This window comes from Syngnathus acus, chromosome 6, assembly GCF_901709675.1.
Source record: "Syngnathus acus chromosome 6, fSynAcu1.2, whole genome shotgun sequence".
In the NCBI taxonomy this organism is placed as follows: domain Eukaryota; kingdom Metazoa; phylum Chordata; class Actinopteri; order Syngnathiformes; family Syngnathidae; genus Syngnathus; species Syngnathus acus.
Window position 1 is genome coordinate 13,994,753 of NC_051092.1, and position 17,604 is coordinate 14,012,356.

General features: G+C 41.7%; 2 protein-coding genes across 7 annotated transcripts; both read left to right on the plus strand.

Annotated features, from left to right (window-relative positions):
* The first annotated feature begins 582 nt into the window (after positions 1 to 582).
* LOC119124001 (anoctamin-9) lies at positions 583 to 11,518 on the plus strand. 4 transcript variants are annotated; one of them, XM_037253553.1, is made up of 24 exons: positions 585 to 955; positions 2,563 to 2,637; positions 3,391 to 3,519; positions 3,595 to 3,731; positions 3,874 to 3,923; positions 4,002 to 4,060; positions 5,309 to 5,388; positions 5,794 to 5,928; positions 6,003 to 6,096; positions 6,166 to 6,226; positions 7,048 to 7,130; positions 7,228 to 7,332; positions 7,404 to 7,568; positions 7,647 to 7,683; positions 8,608 to 8,719; positions 8,804 to 8,861; positions 8,928 to 9,025; positions 9,116 to 9,312; positions 9,398 to 9,550; positions 9,935 to 10,082; positions 10,161 to 10,283; positions 10,357 to 10,450; positions 10,549 to 10,661; positions 10,797 to 11,518. In XM_037253553.1, the coding sequence occupies exons 1-24, from the start codon at positions 935 to 937 to the stop codon at positions 10,846 to 10,848; spliced, it is 2,379 nt and encodes a 792-aa protein (XP_037109448.1). In that variant the 5' UTR covers positions 585 to 934; the 3' UTR covers positions 10,849 to 11,518. The 4 variants fall into 4 exon arrangements, with proteins under 4 accessions (XP_037109447.1, XP_037109446.1, XP_037109448.1 ...); XM_037253554.1 differs by having other exon boundaries at positions 3,397 to 3,519; XM_037253552.1 differs by having other exon boundaries at positions 583 to 955; positions 3,397 to 3,519; positions 3,874 to 4,060.
* Positions 11,519 to 12,062: 544 nt separating this feature from the next.
* Positions 12,063 to 15,492, plus strand: sigirr (single immunoglobulin and toll-interleukin 1 receptor (TIR) domain). Of its 3 annotated transcripts, none has more exons than XM_037253610.1 (10): positions 12,063 to 12,313; positions 12,903 to 13,202; positions 13,262 to 13,469; positions 13,538 to 13,665; positions 13,956 to 14,096; positions 14,163 to 14,306; positions 14,446 to 14,548; positions 14,631 to 14,781; positions 14,856 to 15,033; positions 15,202 to 15,492. In XM_037253610.1, exons 1-10 carry the CDS (start codon positions 12,244 to 12,246, stop codon positions 15,372 to 15,374), a joined length of 1,596 nt encoding a protein of 531 aa, XP_037109505.1. In that variant the 5' UTR covers positions 12,063 to 12,243; the 3' UTR covers positions 15,375 to 15,492. The 3 variants fall into 3 exon arrangements, with proteins under 3 accessions (XP_037109505.1, XP_037109503.1, XP_037109504.1); XM_037253608.1 differs by having other exon boundaries at positions 12,066 to 12,313; positions 12,853 to 13,202; XM_037253609.1 differs by having other exon boundaries at positions 12,067 to 12,313; positions 12,853 to 13,178.
* Positions 15,493 to 17,604: the final 2,112 nt, after the last annotated feature.

Sequence of the window (17,604 nt, forward strand, 5' to 3'; positions counted from 1 at the left end):
GAACGTGAGGATGAACTGATCATTTGGTAGGAAACAAAATGCAAAACAAACCGCATGTGTTTTGTGTAAACAGGAACAGATTTATTGACATTTAAAATAAAACATCAAGTTTAGGTCACCAATGGGCAATTTAAATGCTAGAGTGGGGGCACAATTGGTCATCAGTGTTAAACGGGGTCCATATATAGACACACTTCCTAAACAGATGTATGACGTAAATGCTCTGATTATTTCATTTTTTATAATACATTTTCCTTTTTTCAACGCAGGTTCAAAAGATTCATCCCATGCAGTATAATTACATAATTGTCCAGGTATGTGGTTGTCATTTTTATGGTTAATTTTGAAAGGAAATTAAAATTGTAGTAAGCTTCCCGTAAGAGTCATGGCTCGCTACCCTTGTGTGTGTCTCTCACTACACGAAGTATAAATTTATAAGACAGACAGACACGAGTAATTGGTTCGTTTAAAATGTCCAAATAACCCTTTCGTACTCAAGCGTGCCCATCCCTGATTTAAATAATTGCATTTGCTGCCACCTAGCGGTCAGCACAAGCCACTATGCATCACTTGAGGAGGCGGCAACAAATTCATTCCATCGCACCTGAGGAGGACCTACCTACACCAGAGAGAAAGCTTGGTCTGCATGAAGCTAATACGTTCGTGGCTCAAGTGTTTACATCGCCCGCTGCTCTCAGCGAAGCGACAGAAAGGAAGAGGCTGGTCGTATCGGCGTCAGCAACAGGTGGAGTCGCTCCTACATTCTTTGCAACAACAACGACACGTTTTTTGCGTAGGAGGACTACGGAAGTTACCTGGCTGAGCTCAGGAGCTCAGAGCAGGCTACGGAAGGACGTGGAATCACCGCCGAGGAGAGTCACTTCTATTTTCCTTGTATTTATTTATTTTTTAATCCGTTTGCGCGCTGCCGATCATGTCAAGACACAAGAGGCAGGTAGGAAATCATTCTTAGGCATTTTATAGTTTTAAAAATTGCGTTACGTTACTAAATGTATGCCACCACATTCGGCAAAACACATGCATGCGTGTTGTTAACATGACACCATCTCACAATATAGCCAGTGGTCAAAGTACCAACTGGAATGGCCTCACATCATCATCAGATGTAGGTCCAACTCGAGAAAAGCATTCAACAGTCCTCCCTTTGAAAGATTCACTTTTGATAGACACCGTGAATAGATTGTTGTGGGTGTACAACTGCCTTGTTTCATACCCGAAGGCTTTTGTCAACATTTTTGTTTACCACATTTATCCATATAGAGTTCTTCTTCTCGGCATGGTTCTACTTTGCATTTTTCCACCACTGCAACTATAAGTATAAACATTAAATAAATACCTCCGTGATGATGTCGATTAAAACGGAGCATTAATGTGACCTGGAAATCCCAGGTTAACAATTGTTAACCTGGGATTTCCAAGTCAGTTTCATTTGTCAATACTGACACCTAATTCTTGTTTATCAGCTTTTATGATGCATGTACTGTGTCAATGATTTGAAGACTTCCCTGAAGATCAAAACAGTGAAAGCGTTTGTTGCTATTCACACTGCAACAATGAAATGTAATAAAATAGCGGTTTTGAAAAAAAAAAAAAAAAAGGGACAACATTGTGCAGTTAACTCGCATGCACGTTCTTTGGATATAAAATGTCTCCACACCACTACTCGAACTTCCGGATTTTGAAATATAAAATGTGACACCCAAGATTTTCTCACCATGAATTTGACCTAGAACACATATAGCACAATCTGACTTTTTTTTTTTAGAAATCTAACAATTGAAACAATGTAGTGGGAGTATACACTAAAGGCGTCACGTTAATCAATTAATTGGCATCTAATCGATTATCAAAAACAATCAGTCCTACTCGTGTGACATTGCTCAATTGTTTAGTTTGTAAATCACTAAACATTATGTAGTTTTTAACAAACACAACCAAAAAATTAATCTGTATTACAAAAACAATTATAGATATTTTTGGGTGTTTTCTAAGTTAGCCTAATGTGAAGGCCAGTTTATGAATTTGATAAATTGCTCAACGCTACTATTCACAAGCCCACCGATTCAAATGGTCACGTTCAATATGTTGCATGTGATCGCTGTAGGGTTTGTGTAGGTGTAGCCAATGTAGTGTCATTATGTTGTCATCATGTTGATACACAATCACAGCCTGCCACACGCAGTTTTGTGCCAATTGCGTCTGTGCATAAAACAGCGTGACATTGAGAACGCACATGCCACCACATGCTCCCCGGTCATATTGGATTAACCTCGTCCGCTGACAGCGGTGAGTCAGAATAACCGCGGAGGGGTGATAAACAGCAGGCCTTCTCTTTCCCCCACAAACACACACGCTCACACGCCCACATGAGCGTTTAACTGGATTCTTTTCTACGTCGATAATGATCCTTCTACCTGATTTTTATCACCAACCCGAGTGTTATTCCTTTAACTGAGATGTTTCAGTCGTTGCAAAGGAATCGTTCAGCAACAAAATAATGCATTGCTTGTTGTTGTTGTTGTTGTTGTGTGTGTTCAATAGTCCAGCATAGAGCTACTGGAGTTAATGGGAATTGTACAAGAGAATGGCAATGAGCAGATGTCACGTCCTCATTTGGTAAGTTATAAAATGTGTTATTAACAAAGCAGTGCTAGATACCATTAAAACATTTTTTGCCAATCTGTTTCAATTTATTTAATAAGAGGCATCAAGAATTTAATTTGACCATTTTACAGCGACGGTTGGATTCACTTCAAAAACTTTCTGCCTTTCCAAAAATGATAATGGTTTGATTACAGTATTTGGCTATGTGATAAACAATCAGCAGTTATGTACCACTGCCAACTCTAATTGCAAAATTATTGATTGACAATCTCAATCAAAACCCATTTGCTCTTTTTGGATACAGTTTTTGTACTGGAGCTCACTTCTATTGATGTCAAGATTAATTGATTAATCTACAAAAGATTGAATTAAATTAAATTATCAAATTAATATCAAATTACTCACCTCATATTTTGATAATGGAATAATAGAGCCATTTTTAATCAAAATAAGACGTCTGCAAACATCTTGAGTGCTACTGCTTAACTGTTTAGTTATTTTTTAATCACTAATACCAAATAAACAAAAATAATTGGTTAATAAACATAAATTGTGCAAAAACATTTTTTAATAGACTAACAAAATTAATTGTATCCAAATTATTCAATTTATGAGTTGAATCATCGATAGAACAATCCATTCTAAAAATATTCATCAATGACAAGCCCTACTCACATCAGCAGAAAGAACAACTTGCCGATTGTTGTCATATTATGTGTCTCTGTTGCATGTCAATGGTCAAATTATTGTTCCACTGTTTTTGAGCTACAGTACAACCCACTCGCATACGACTACGTCCTGGTTGCCAAATCAAGAGAGCACCTGGATCGAGAGTCCATCAAGAAGCAAAATGAATTCATTGAGCAGCTGAAAAGGAAGAAATTTAAAGTCACAGTGAGTGGGAAGATATTAAACAATTCTTTCCGCGTGTAACACTTAAGTGACATAATTCATCTTTTCGTTCAACAGAAAATTCTAAACGATGACTTGGTTTTCTTTGGCGTAAAAGCTCCTCTTGAGATTTTTGAGAAGTACAGATATCTGCTCAAAGTATCTGACACCTGTAACTGGAGCTCAGACCAGAACAATCTGCCTCTCAGCACCAGGTAAAATGGAAATAATTGAAGAAATAAATGGAGAAAAGCAAGAAGACATTCTTCTTGGTCACATCATTTAAAATCACAACACAACATTGTGCATTGAATTCCTATTCAATGTTTTTGTAAACAATGGCCGTTTCTCTTTCAGGATAAGGGTTGTCCACTTTATCTTGAACCACACACCTATCAGTTCAGGAGGTAAGATGCTATTAACATACTGCCAATCCTCTTTGAAAATGGAGAAAGCTCATTTGACTGCTCTATTGATCCTGCCAGAGGGTCTGCGAGTTCTGATGAAGACGAAGGTTTTCGAGGCAAAGTTTTGCCTGCATGAGGTAACGAGTTCATTATGCTGTCATTGATTTAACTGGTCGGACATCCATCCATCCATTTTCTGAACCGCTTAGTCCCCACGGGGGTCGCGGGAGTGCTGGAGCCTATCCCAGCTGTCATCGGGCAGTAGGCGGAGGACACCCTGAACCGGTTGCCAGCCAATCGCAGGGCACACAGAGACAAACAACCATTTGCACTCGCACCCACACCTAGGGACAATTTGGAGTCTTCAATCGGCCTACCAAGCATGTCTTTGGGATGTGGGAGGAAACCGGAGTGCCCGGAGAAAACCCACGCGGGCCCGGGGAGAACATGCAAACTCCACACAGGGAGGGCCGGAGGTGGAATCGAACCCGCACCCTCCTAACTGTGAGGCGGACGTGCTACCCAGTGCGCCACCGAGCCGCCCTGGTCGGACATGTTTTTTTAAAATAATATCTTGCATGTGTCCCCGCTAGTTTAAACACGGCATTCTGATTAATATTGCGTTTGTGGAATATGAGTTATGCAGCAAAATTCACCCGTTTGTATCCATCTCAGGGGGGCGGCCATTTTGCCACTTGCTGTTGACTGAAAAGAAAGAAGGAAAGTGTGTGGAAAGAGCAATCGGTCACATAAACGGTCCAATTAAACACAACAGAACAGGAGAGCTCGTAACACTGTTAGCAACTGTTAAATATCAGCACATCACAGGTCACCAAAGTGTTTTACATTCCTCTCGAGAAATGTGTAACACAACTCGGCAAAGGTCTTTGCAAACAATAAAACCGGTGCTAGTGAAGTTCACTGACTGCATGTGAGTCATTAAGTGACGTCTCATGCCGGTGACTCATCCAAGTCAAGTGAGAGGGTTTGATTTCTTCAAGCCTGCGCCTCTTCAGGTCAGCAGGTTTTTCCTTTCACGAGATTCATTGGTGGGAAAGCGGAAGCAAGATGACACGTGATAGTTGCATTGCTGATTTGTGCTTTTAAATCCTGTAAGGCTCATTTTCATGAAATTTAAGCAATAATCAATCATCTTAGTGTCTTCAGTGTTCCTTTTTTTTAATTATTATTATTATTATCTTTATGATTATTATTATTAATATTATTACTGTGATATGGGGGGTCCTCCGTCTTTGTCATCCAAGATGTCCTTAGCGTTATTGCCACGTTATGAACAGCCTTATGCAGTGTTTTGAGATGATGCCATCCATCCTCACCGTGTGCTCTCGTTCCCTTGATGACGCTGATTCGCTTTACCTCCGCAGAAAAAGAAACAGCGAGAGCTGACGGAGAGCTGGGCTCGATGGACCGCTTGTTTCCAAGGGCAACCCATCACTGCTGTCAGGTTGGCATTGCAACACCTCTTCAAACGTTTGTTTTCTTGTCCACACATCAAGCCTTTGCGGCCATATTGTTTATATGATATAATGAGATTGTCATCCTTCACACGTGACGTGACTCATATGACACACACCTTGTTTGAAGTCATTATTAAAAACAAATTACTAAATGCCTGGGAGGGTTGGAGTTGTGTTCTGTGGGTTCACTTTGTTAAAAATAGCATGTAAAAGTTCACAAAATGGCATCTCTTGATTTACTACAGTTTCACTTTATTTGAATCTTCCCAGTTGCTGCCATTTTTACATTAGAATTCATGTGTGCATATCAGCTTGGTGTTCATTTCAACAGGCATGGATTTAATGCGAGGAAGTTCATTTGTGAGCTTAAAGATACCGTGTTGTGTTTACAGGAACTATTTTGGAGAGAAGGTGGCCTTGTACTACTTGTGGCTTGGCTGGTACACGTACATGCTTGTCGTTCCCGCTCTCATCGGGGTTGTCGTCTTCCTCTATGGCGTCGCCTTTTTCAACACGTCGCCCCTCATGTGAGATTTGATCCTTAGATGGCAGCAGTTTTAACGAGCCATTACGACCAACCCAAATGTTTGTTGTCTTGCAGAAAGGAGGTCTGCGACATCGATGTAGTCATGTGCCCTCTTTGTGACAAGAGATGCAAAGTGTGGCTGTTGTCTGACACGTGCACTTATGCCAAGGTTGGTTGCTGCATCACTTTCCCAATGTGTTTTTTCTTTAGTCTTACTGTTGGTTTCACATGTTCACAGGTGAGTCTCCTGTTTGACAACGAAGGCACGGTGTTATTTGCCATGGTCATGGCTGTTTGGGGTAAGTAAACTAGCCAATGTTATAAGGAAGATATTTGAATGCAATGGTGCAGCAACACATGTAGACAGACGATACACAAAGGCAATCATAGGATGAAAAGATGCTATCATTGTTCTGGGCCACCAAGGGAGCCACCGTGAGACAAATTTGAGATCTAATTGGAAAAAAAGAAACAGTCTCATAGCTATTATAGGTCAAGTTACACAAGCTGGCTGATTGTGAAGACTCTGGTCAGTTTAGGTTGTCATGGCAACACATCAAGGTTGAAGTCTGAATGGACAGAAAAATAATGTAACATCAGTGAGAGAAATACTCCCAAATGAAGATTCTTGGAATCAAATGAATACAATTTCATGGAACAAATATTAGAAGAGTATCAAATGCAGCAGAGAATCCTTTTTTGTGAGTGTTTTTGTTCACTATTTTTCCAGATGCAGCCTGTGTAGTTAAGCAGTACAATATTGATTCAGCCAATGATGTTGGTTTAACGTTATTTGAACAACCTTCTGAAGAGTACACAATTGGGAGGAAGTACAGTCTTAGTGACAAAGGCCCAACATGACTGTACATAAAAGAGATAAAAAGATAAAGAATCAAATGGGGGTATAAAAGTGGAGGCGCGGATGAACATAACTTATCTTCTTTGCACTTTGGACTATCCTGTTTGAAGTGATGACAAATATTTTCCTTAACATGGTTGTAACCCACTGGAATCTAATTTTAACAAATTATAATATTATTATTTTAACGGGCAGAAGTATGCTACTAGGTTCATTCAAGGCTTGTTAATTAATTTTGCACATTTTCTTTTCTTTTTACAGCCACACTATTTTTAGAGTTCTGGAAACGACATCGGACTTCCTTTGTGTGTGAATGGAAGGTGTCCGATTGGTGTGAGGAGGAGGTATGAGCGATCATCTTTTCAAAGGAACGGCATCTTTAGCTCTAGGCTTACTCTCCGTGCTGTTTCTTTCTCTTTGTATGTGTCTTTTTTTATTTAGGAGGAACTCATCTTGCACGTTGTCAACAATGCTAACACTGCTCCCAAGAAATTCAAGCACTCCTATCTGCGCAGCACGCTGGTTTTAATTTGTGTTATTATTATGGTAGCTACTTTTTCTTCGCCGGAAAAATCCAAATGTCCCATTGAACGGTACTAAATAATGTGTTTTCACAGATATTGGTTATCATCGGCCTGACGCACGTGCTGGTGGTGTTCAGGGTGATCGCAGCGGTGCAATTGGCCGAGGGGTCATGGGAGTTCATGACCACGCACTCCAACAGCATAGCCATGATGCTTGGAGCTGTTCTTCATTACCTGATTATCACCGTCATGACTCGGGTACAAAAAGGCCTAATTACGTCCTTGTCTTCTTTGAGTAGCGTCTTTTGTAAGGTTGATCACACTTTGTGCTTGCAGGTCAACAGGAGTGTGGCTATGAAACTCTGTGAATTAGGTAAATATTTTTTTCAAAATGTAATTCTATTTGTTTATATAGTCTAAATCCCAAATGAATGGTGCTGCTGTGACAAATATCAATAAAACACCAAAGTATGTATTATTATTCTTCTACACCTAATTATTTTCCAGATTTGAAAAGTTGCTTCTATTTGATTGACAGTTCAAACTGGTTTGAAGAGCTGAAGGCGAGCCATATTTGGATTACACACATTCCTCCAGAGAGCATCCAAAAGACACAATCACACACGCAAAATGCAAAACAATGCAAATCTTCATTCACATGATCGCATACAATAAGCAATTTGCAAACAATAGATGAAAATTAGCCGGATATGACCGTAAAGTGATCCTTCTGATCTAAAATTTGGAAACTGCTCAAGTCAGAAAAACACGTTTTGAGTTGTCTGGTATCTGCCCACGTAGCGAGGCTGTCAGTCAAAGCTGCACGCTGATAATTTGCAGCAGAGCAGCCTGGCACCAGAACGTGGATCCAATAGTCCAAGAGCCCTCTGGCCCAGATTCACTGTTCACTTTTTGAATTAAACTAGTAGCTTGGAAAGGCAACACTTTTTTTTTCTATGTGACGTTAGCGTCTGGGTTCTTGGAGAAAGCAAAGTGTCGCGATGGTATCAAGGTGTGGTCACAAACAAACAATTAGGTGACTAACTTTGAATGAACTTTGGAACTGGGCCACCACAAAGAGTCACATGAAACAGCAGGTGACCTCCCAAAACAAAGCTCAATGATAGGCTGCTTGACGAATTGCAAGTTTATTTAAAAAGACGCTTAAATGTATTCGGCGTGGAAACGGACTATAGATGACAGTCACTGGCGTAGCTAGGGGGGGGTCTGTGGGGGCACTGCCCCCCCCCCAATTCTAAATGAACCTTATTGCTGATAAGAATGATGTCTCTGGCAGAGAAAACCAGATCGTTTGCTACCACGGAGAGGAGTTTCACCGTCAAGATGTTCACCTTCCAGTTCTTCACCTATTTCTCCTCGCTCTTCTACGTTGCCTTTTTTCTCGGCAGGTAAGAAACTCCGCAATGAACACAATTGATTGTATTAAAAGACACGATTCTAATGACTGATGATGTCTCATCTTAAATAACCAGGATAAATGGTCATCCCGGTCATTATGTCCGTATCGCAAGTAAATGGAGATTAGAAGAGGTGAGTAAGCGTATTACAGTTCAAATTTTTCCTTTTCACCTTACCGTTTTCAATCCATCCATCCAGTGTCATCCCAGCGGGTGTCTCACAGATCTCTTCATCCAAATGGCCATCATAATGGTCCTCAAGCAAACCCTTAGCAATGTCTTTGAGTTCACCGGCCCGTACGTATGAAGCAATCGTATGTATTATACAAAACGCGCTCTCCCTACAATGTGTCCAAAATAGTCTGCCTTTCCTCCTGCTGGCATCAGGTGGTTTGGCAAGTGGCTGAAGCGGAGAAGAACTCACAAGCTTCAGAGGAAATGCGCCAACTGCTACCTAAAAGACGAAGCTCAGGTGAAACTCGGAGCCGAGCTGTGCGATAACTGCAAGATGCGAGACTGGCTCAACAACTACCGACTCAATGATGTGGACTCCTTCAGCCTCTTCAAGGAGTTTCTAGAAATGAGTACATATCATCGCAAATTTAAATAAATAAAGAGATAGTTAAATGGCTGCTTTGCTTAATGTATATTTGTTTTCCCTCCATGCAGTGATCCAGTTCAGCTTCACCACCATATTTGTGGCAGCGTTTCCTCTCGCTCCACTTCTGGCCCTCATCAATAACGTCATTGAGATTCGCCTGGATGCCATTAAGATGGTCACCCTGGAGCGCAGATTGATTCCTAAGAAGACCAATGATATTGGTGAGTAGGATGGAGAAGCAACAGCTCATCTTTTTACATTAGGTGTCATTTTAGAGCATTCATTGGAGATTGTGTAAGAATAGACTTTCTCCTTTTACCAGGAAACAACATGACTGCCTTTTTCCATTGTTTTATAATCAGAAGTGAAACAAACGTAGGTTTTGGATTTTTGTTTCTGCAATAAGTTCCGCTTCCAGTTTTGTTCTTATTTTTAGGTGGTACTTGATGTCAAACGTTTGAGGGCAGTTTTGCGCAATGAACCTCTGAGTAGGGGTCAATACAAAAACTGCAAATGTGCGACTCAAAATACTCCCGTGGAGTGTAACTTTAAATGCTGTTTGGATAAGTTATGATGGATTTGTTGAAATATTTGCTTTTGCTCAGGTGTGTGGATCGATTTGTTGGAGGCGATCGGGGTCTTAGCCGTCATCGCAAACGGGCTGGTCATCGGCGTGTCGTCGGACTTCATCCCTCGACTGGTGTACCGTTTTATCTACGGACCTTGCGCCAACGGCACTGCAACCGATATCGAGTGAGCATCCAAAAACAAATCCCAACATTCTGCTATGCCCCGCTCAATATATTTGTCTTTCTTTTCTTTCTCCCTAAGTTGCATGGTCGGCTACATAAACAATACTCTATCCACTGTCTCCACGTATAACCCAGAAATCCGCAAGGAGTTTTCGCCTCTTCAGATGGTGACTCCCAATGGAGCGAATGTCACTTCTTGCAGGTTGGTTAGCAGTTGTCACTCCCACAAGGAAGACATTTTCAGAATCAGATTCAATCCACTTTATTTTTCACAGCTATAAAGACTACAGAAACAACGAGGACTATAACCTTACACCGCAGTTCTGGCTTATTTTAGCCGTGCGCTTCGCATTTGTTATTCTGTTTGAGGTAAGCTTCCAGCAAATGCCTTTATCACTAACCTAATTACGACGACAATATATTGTATTTGTCATTCCTTGAGAAACTGATGTCATTTCTATTTGCAGCACATTGTGGTCATATGCAAATTTATCGCAGCCTGGTTTGTACCGGAAGCGCCCATGCAGGTCAAGAACGACAGTCTCTATGATAAATTCGAAAGACTAAAAGAAGAGCTCAGGTGAGATACTGAGTTCTGATTCTCAGTTTTTTTTTTCCAAAGTTCAATATAAAAATGTCAAATCTGTCAATCCTTATTGTGATTCACAATCCTGAGAGAGTTTCTAAATGTAAAGACCAATTTAATTCTCCACAGGTCATTTGAAGAAAGCCAGCGCCGACATTTTGCTGGAGCAAATGGAATGTGAACCCACAGTTTCCTTGTGCATTCAAAGTATCCCAAAAATCAGAATTGAGTTGGGTCAACTTCCAAGCCATCACCTTCAAGTGTTCAGATAGAGGGCTCCGACTGTCTGTCTGTCTGTATAATGGCTGTGTGGATTCCCAACAGGCGTATTCGTGGACCAAACAAATGTACAAGTCACTCATTGTGCTGTCGTCTTCAATGAGATTATTGGTATTCTATTGTCAGAATGCACTCAATGTTTTTTTTAATGGTGACTTTTATTTGTGGTCCTCGCCTGATGACGATTTATACAACTGGTCCCCCAGTTTGTTCTGATTGTATTACAATGTTGCCTTATATCGTGAAAAGCGTTGTGGTGATCACCATTATTGCCGAGAGACTAAGAGAGGGCTTAGAAATGTTTTGCATCGTAATTTTTATAGTAAATATAAAACAAAAATATCACATCCTCACCAAAATATATGGTTGTCTTGTGTGGCAATTGTTAATAAAAAGTATACCTAATTACATTTTTGACAACAAATGCATGTAAATCTACTTCTGCCTGAGGTTTTTATATAATTGTACACAATGTTTACAATTGTTTGTCAGTGTTATTTGGATACAGTCTCTTTTTGACCCTGACCAAAATAAAGATCTTCCTGTGGTTATGGTGAGCACTTAAGTAATCAGCATACAGTGTATTTCTCTTCTACACTCCAAGAATTAAAAGGCTGATTTCTCAACAATGAATAAATAATTATTGGTTAAAATAACGTGTGATTTGCTGGCACACTGCTTGGATTGTGAAAAATCAATGATTAAATTAATCATTGAGAGGGATAATATTTGTCAGAGCTTTAACAATACTTTTTGTAATATCATCATTGAAGTTAAAGGTAGGAGTGAATCATTTATTTGATTGATGCTGTATTAAATGTATGTTTATTGTGAATGTTAGTGGTTTACTGTATATTTAGTTTCACTTTTATTTACGCAGTGCTGTGTATTGAAGCTGATCAGGCTCGCATTTTTTTAAACAGCTCATTTAATAGTTATTTTTATTTATTGGATCAACCACAACAACTATTACTGTTTTACTGTGCATGCGTACTTTTTCCACTAACTTAATGTATAAAATGTGTAGGTTGAGCTCAGACCAGATTTCAACTACAATACTATACTTCCTATTATGGAAAGCAGGTGATACTCGTGGCTAAGACCACGTGACAAGGCACAGCCAATAGGAAGAGGTCTCTCCAGGTGCAGGTGTCGGACGACTGCGCTGTTGACTCGATCCGTACCTCTGTACGCTTTCGGTAAAGTTACCATTTCGTAGCAAACAACAAAACAAACAAAAGAGCTGGAATTGAAAAGTTTCTCCATTTTTTGTTAGCGGGAAAGGACAACGGACGACATGGTATTCTTTTTTGTCGTATGTATTTTGGTGACCTCGTTTTTGTGGACCAACTCTGTCCTCTCGCTTGGTAAGGATGCCCTATATAACACATTTTGTTTACTTAAATTGGAGTGGGGAGAGGTTTAGGCTTAAATTGTCATACACTGTGTTATTTATGTCTACGTTCGTAATTAAAAGTAATATAATTAGGGCTGTTCAATTGGCTATCTATGTGGGGTCCAGCTAGCTGTCTCGCAGTCACGTGCTGTTGCCTAGTAACAGAGGACCAGATTTAGACTTTGGACTCGGATGAGTGGTATTATTGTGTGTGAATTGTCTAACTGAAAGCACAAAGAGGCCAAAACAAAACAATCTATGACCAATCAGCCAGGGCCAGTCGTGCCGGTTATTTAGTAGGTTTGGTCACGTCGCACAATGAATGTGCGCATGCGCAAGATAGCCCGTCCAACTGGTCCGCAATCAGTGACACCTCAAAGTGCTGTATTCTTATTATGCGATCAGTTGTCAGTGTCCTCTTCCCATCTAATTTTTAATAAACAAATACAAACAGTAATTGAAACTGCTACTCTAACCCTGATCTCCAGCATCGCTGTGTTTGCCTCTTAGCAAAGAAAATTCTGCGTGTAACTCTCCTGTGTTTGCAAATCAACATGAAGCTTGTGTTGATGAGGACCGTTTTGAAGAACGCATACTCAATGCGGGACAGCAGGACCCCCCATACCGGCTCAACTGCTCCTTGGAGCCATTTCCTCATGCCCAGGGAGACTCTCGGCCCCAGGTGGCTTGGCTGAAGGACTGTCAGCAGCTCAGTGCCCAGCAGGGAAATTACTACCTGGAGTTTTCAAACATCTCTTTCGAAAGCGGAGGGAACTACACCTGTTTGCAGCCTGGAAACAGCACAGCTTCGTTCACGGTGCGCCTAATCGTTAAAGGTGAGCTCCACATTCGCCTCACATGTAAGTCTGAACGATTACAATTACCCGTATAGATTTGTTTATTGCTCTTGTTTGTGCAGCTTTAGAATGCTCCAAGGCTCCAACGTTTCCTTCTAAGGAGGTTCAGAGCAGCCTCTGGGGACAGGTGGGCTCCGCCGTGGATCTGAATTGCACCGCCCTGCTCTCCTGGGACCCGACTGACGAACAATGTGACGCCTCACTGCACTGGACCAAAGATGGCCGTCCCCTGGACAACGGCTCCTTGATTTTACAAAACACCTCCTCATGGTGAGTGGAAGGAACTTTCACAGTGTGTGTGTGACCAAGGAGAATGCGACCGTTTATTTTCTTGCTAGGTTTCAAGCTGGAGGTCAGCTGGTGGTGAGCAGCGTGCTGGTGGTCCAGCTTCAGGAGTTAGAAGACTTTGGACTGTACAGCTGCACAGTGAGGAACTCTTCTTCCAACTTCAACCTACAGAAATCAAGTAAAAACCCCCACATGATTTTGTATTTTAGTCATTTTGATGAATGCGGAAGTCAAACTTCTCACGTTTTAATGTGAGCTATATCTTATAACATGAAATCTATCACTTTAAAACGAGGCTGTTAACTTGCTCGACTACCTCTACTATCGCTATGCTACAATTCACTACAAATGAAATTCACCTTCATGACGAAAAAATCCAAAGCCTGGTAGCGCAGCCATTTTAGTTATTTCATTGATTTCTAATCTGTTTGAGTTTTTTTTTATTAAATATTTTTTGGCAATCCTTAGGCACCCCAAGCCACACTGCTGCTGTCACCGGGGCCTTAGTCCTCCTCCTCTTCTTGGCTGTGGCTGCTGTCATCTACTCCAAGTGCCACCTGAACATCAAACTGTGGTACCGCGACTCTTACGGGGACTACGAGATGAGCGGTGAGTGCTAAGAGTGCCCCGTGTCTGAGGACATTGACAACTTGACAAATGTTGTGTTTTTGTCAGATGGCAAGTTGTACGACGCCTACATCTCTTACGTGAACAATGACTACGACAGGAAGTTTGTCAATTTTATTCTCAAACCTCACCTGGAGAATAAACACGCACACAAGGTGCATCTCAATGAAAACGACATCATGCCTGGCTTGGGTAAGTCAAACTCAACATATATAATAAGTCATCATACCAAAAATAACCCAGAGAAAGAAAATTCTAGATTTTCATTTAATGAACTCGTGTGTGTGTTTCCTTGTCTCACATCTACCCATCAATGCAACTCCAATTAAAGAACCTTCGGCAGAGCTTTTAATGAACATTAGTCGCTCCCGACGTCTCATCGTGTTGATGTCTCACGCATATCTGGAGCAGGACTGGTGCTCCAACAACTTCAGGTCAGGACTTCAGAATGAGTCCATACGTGTGTAGGTGATGTATCATATGTTGTACCCTGCATGTATGTGTGTATTTTCTCAGACAGGGCCTGCTGCACTTGTTGGAGCTGTGCCGGCAGCCCATCGTCATCATACTGGAAGGTCAGCTGAAGCGCATGAGGCCTGAAATCAAGCAGCAGTTTAGTGAGCACCAACACTGTCTCACCATACTCACATGGAGGCACAACTCTGTGGTAAGAAAGCGCAACCAAGTGGCTCAATCGTGACAAGAAAAAAAAATTTCCAGTGCCTGTCCTCCTGTCCACAGACTCCCTCCTCCGCATTCTGGAAGGAGCTGGCCTTGGCCATGCCTCGCAGGGTCGTCTTCCGCAACAAGGCGGCGGGGGACCCCCAAACCGTCCTACAGGATGACAAAGACCCCATGCTGACCCTTGACCCTGACTATCTGGACTGCCGCTCTGACACAGACCCCGCTGGGGACCTTGGTAAGAGTCATAAAATTATATTTAATAGGATAATCAAAAAGGAAGTATGATGAAAGCATTTTTAATATTTTGGCTAACTTATCACAAGCATTAATATTTTCACAATTTAATATTTGATACCTCCAGTCAATGAACATGACATGTAAGTGTTGTTTCTTGGTCTTGTAGGAGTGCGTCTCCCCATATACAAAGCTATGACCTCGAAGGCCCCGGTCCTCCCAGTTGTATCCAGTAGCGAGCGAGGACCCAGAAACCCAGACATAGACGTGTCGGACTTGGGAGCACGCAACTACGGAGCCCGCTCAGACTTTTACTGCCTGGTCACGAAGGAGGACATCTGACCCCCGCACACACACTTACCTCTGATGAACACAATTAGGAAGTCTAGCTGTATTTGTCCCGTGTCATTTTTGTGCATTTGTTTGAAATCACAATGTCCCTCGTGGTCCTTTCCATTTATTGACTCTGTGTTTCGAAAGCAGTATTTGCAATTTTCATTTATGGCACTGAGCTTCCCACTGTTGAAAATGTTGCTTTGTGCCCAGCAGAGGGCAGACTCTTGACAGCTAAGACTAAAGTACAAACAGACAGCCGTGAGCATAACAAGTGCAAAGTACAAAAGTCAGAACATCGCTGCTAGGCACAGCTTCAGTTTGCGAGATAAACACAACCTTTAACCGAGCGGGACTGCAAGCTAGTGTTGGCTCGTGAGTGAACGATTCGTTCAAAAGAACGAATCACTTCCTAAAGTGATTCGTTCTTTTTTCAGTTCATATGACTTCAGCCAGTAGGTGTCGGTAATGCGCAATGAAGCTGGTACCACCTCGCCGTAAAACAAAACGATGAATAAAATGACGTAACTTCCCGTTCACGAACGAACGAATCAGTGAGTGAGTGATTTGCATTTCCAGTTCATCGCGGAGAACGGATCAGTGAGGGAACGAATCCTGACTTTCCCGTTCGCGAACGAGCCAATGGGTGAACTGCCTTCTTCCCGTGCATCAACGGATCAGTCAGTGAACGTGTTGCGTCTCCCTCCTGGCGTGAACTATGTAAGCCAGAATGTCGATTTACGATTTGCCAAGGAAAGAAAGAACCACTCACTGAAACACCACTTCTTTTATGCACGTTTTCTCCAAGCTAACGGCTGACTTTATTGCATGAAGCGATGCGCCGTTATGCAAAAACGGGGAGATTGTGCTTCTCTTTGGGTAATCTTAATTTCATAACACTTAAAATAACGTATGCGCATATACGCCTAAATATTTTTATCCAATATATCTACTGCAATTTCACCTCAGATTGCTGGTTTGAAATTTACTTGAATTATTTTAATAAACATTAAAACCTGTTAAAACTTGTCTGGTGTTTTATTCCTTGTTTTTACTTTTTTGGGCATGAAAACAAAAATCTGACATTTGGTTAACTGCTTTATATGACAATATGTATACGTGTTTTACGTTGTGTAATATGTGTTGGTGTCCCCCAAAATAAAGAGCAAGTAGTCAAATACACATTCTTGACACGTACAAAAAATGCATAAAGTTATTAGGTACACCTGAAAATTGTGGTGTACCTAATGGAGTGTCCGTGTGACGTCACAGATCAACCAGCCAATCAGGAGGTGGGGGTGAGGGCGGGTGTGACACTTTTCACTTTCTGTTCAGCTTTGGCCATGATTTTTCCCTAATGAAGTGGCCTGTTATTAGGTACACCCGAAAATGGCGGCATACCTAAAGGAGTGTCCGTGTGACGTCACAGATCAACCAGCCAATCAGAAAGTGGGGGTGAGGGCGGGTGTGTCACTTTTCACTTAAACCAGGGGTGTCGACCTCCAGTCCTCGAGGGGCCGCATTCCAATATGTTTTCCAAGTTACCCTCGTTAAACACACCTGCGTGAAAAGATTTTGTTTATTTTCACGTTCTGCAGGAGCTAAAACTTTTCACGCAGGTGCACTTAACGAGGGAATCTTGGAAAACGTGTTGGAATGCGGCCCCGAGGACTAGAGCTTGACACCTGTGACCTTTGACCATGATATTTACCCAATAAAGTGGCCTGTTATTAGGTACACTTGAAAATGGCAGTGTACCTAATGGAGTGTCCAAGTGACGTCACAGATCAAACAGCCAATCAGAACGTGGGGGTGACGGCGGGTGTGGCACTTTTCACTTAAACTAGGGGTGTCGACCTCCAGTCCTCGAGGGGCCGCGTTACAATATGTTTTCCAAGTTACCCTCGTTAAACACACCTGCGTGAAAAGATTTTGGTCATTTTCATGTTCTGCAGGAGCTGAAACTTTTCACGCAGGTGCACTGAACGAGGGAATCTTGGAAAACATGTTGGAATGGGGCCCCGAGGACTAGAGCGTGACACCTGTGACCTTTGACCATGATATTTCCCTAATAAAGTGGCCTGTTATTAGGTACACTTGAAAATGGCGGTGTACCCAATGGAGTGTCCAAGTGACATCACAGATCAAACAGCCAATCAGAATGAGGGCGGGTGCGGCACTTTTTACTTTCCGTGAAGCTTTGACCATGATTTTTGATTATTTGATTTATAAAAAAAAA

Coding starts and splice junctions, on each gene's coding strand:
- LOC119124001 (XM_037253551.1), top strand. CDS start 935: ATGTCAAGACACAAGAGGCAG. Junction 5,929..6,002: donor TTCAACACGTCGCCCCTCAT/GTGAGATTTGAT, acceptor GTTGTCTTGCAG/AAAGGAGGTCTGCGACATCG. Junction 6,097..6,165: donor ACACGTGCACTTATGCCAAG/GTTGGTTGCTGC, acceptor ACATGTTCACAG/GTGAGTCTCCTGTTTGACAA.
- sigirr (XM_037253608.1), top strand. CDS start 12,264: ATGTATTTTGGTGACCTCGTTTTTGTGGACCAACTCTGTCCTCTCGCT. Junction 12,314..12,852: donor CAACTCTGTCCTCTCGCTTG/GTAAGGATGCCC, acceptor TTTGCCTCTTAG/CAAAGAAAATTCTGCGTGTA. Junction 14,307..14,445: donor CGACATCATGCCTGGCTTGG/GTAAGTCAAACT, acceptor CTCCAATTAAAG/AACCTTCGGCAGAGCTTTTA.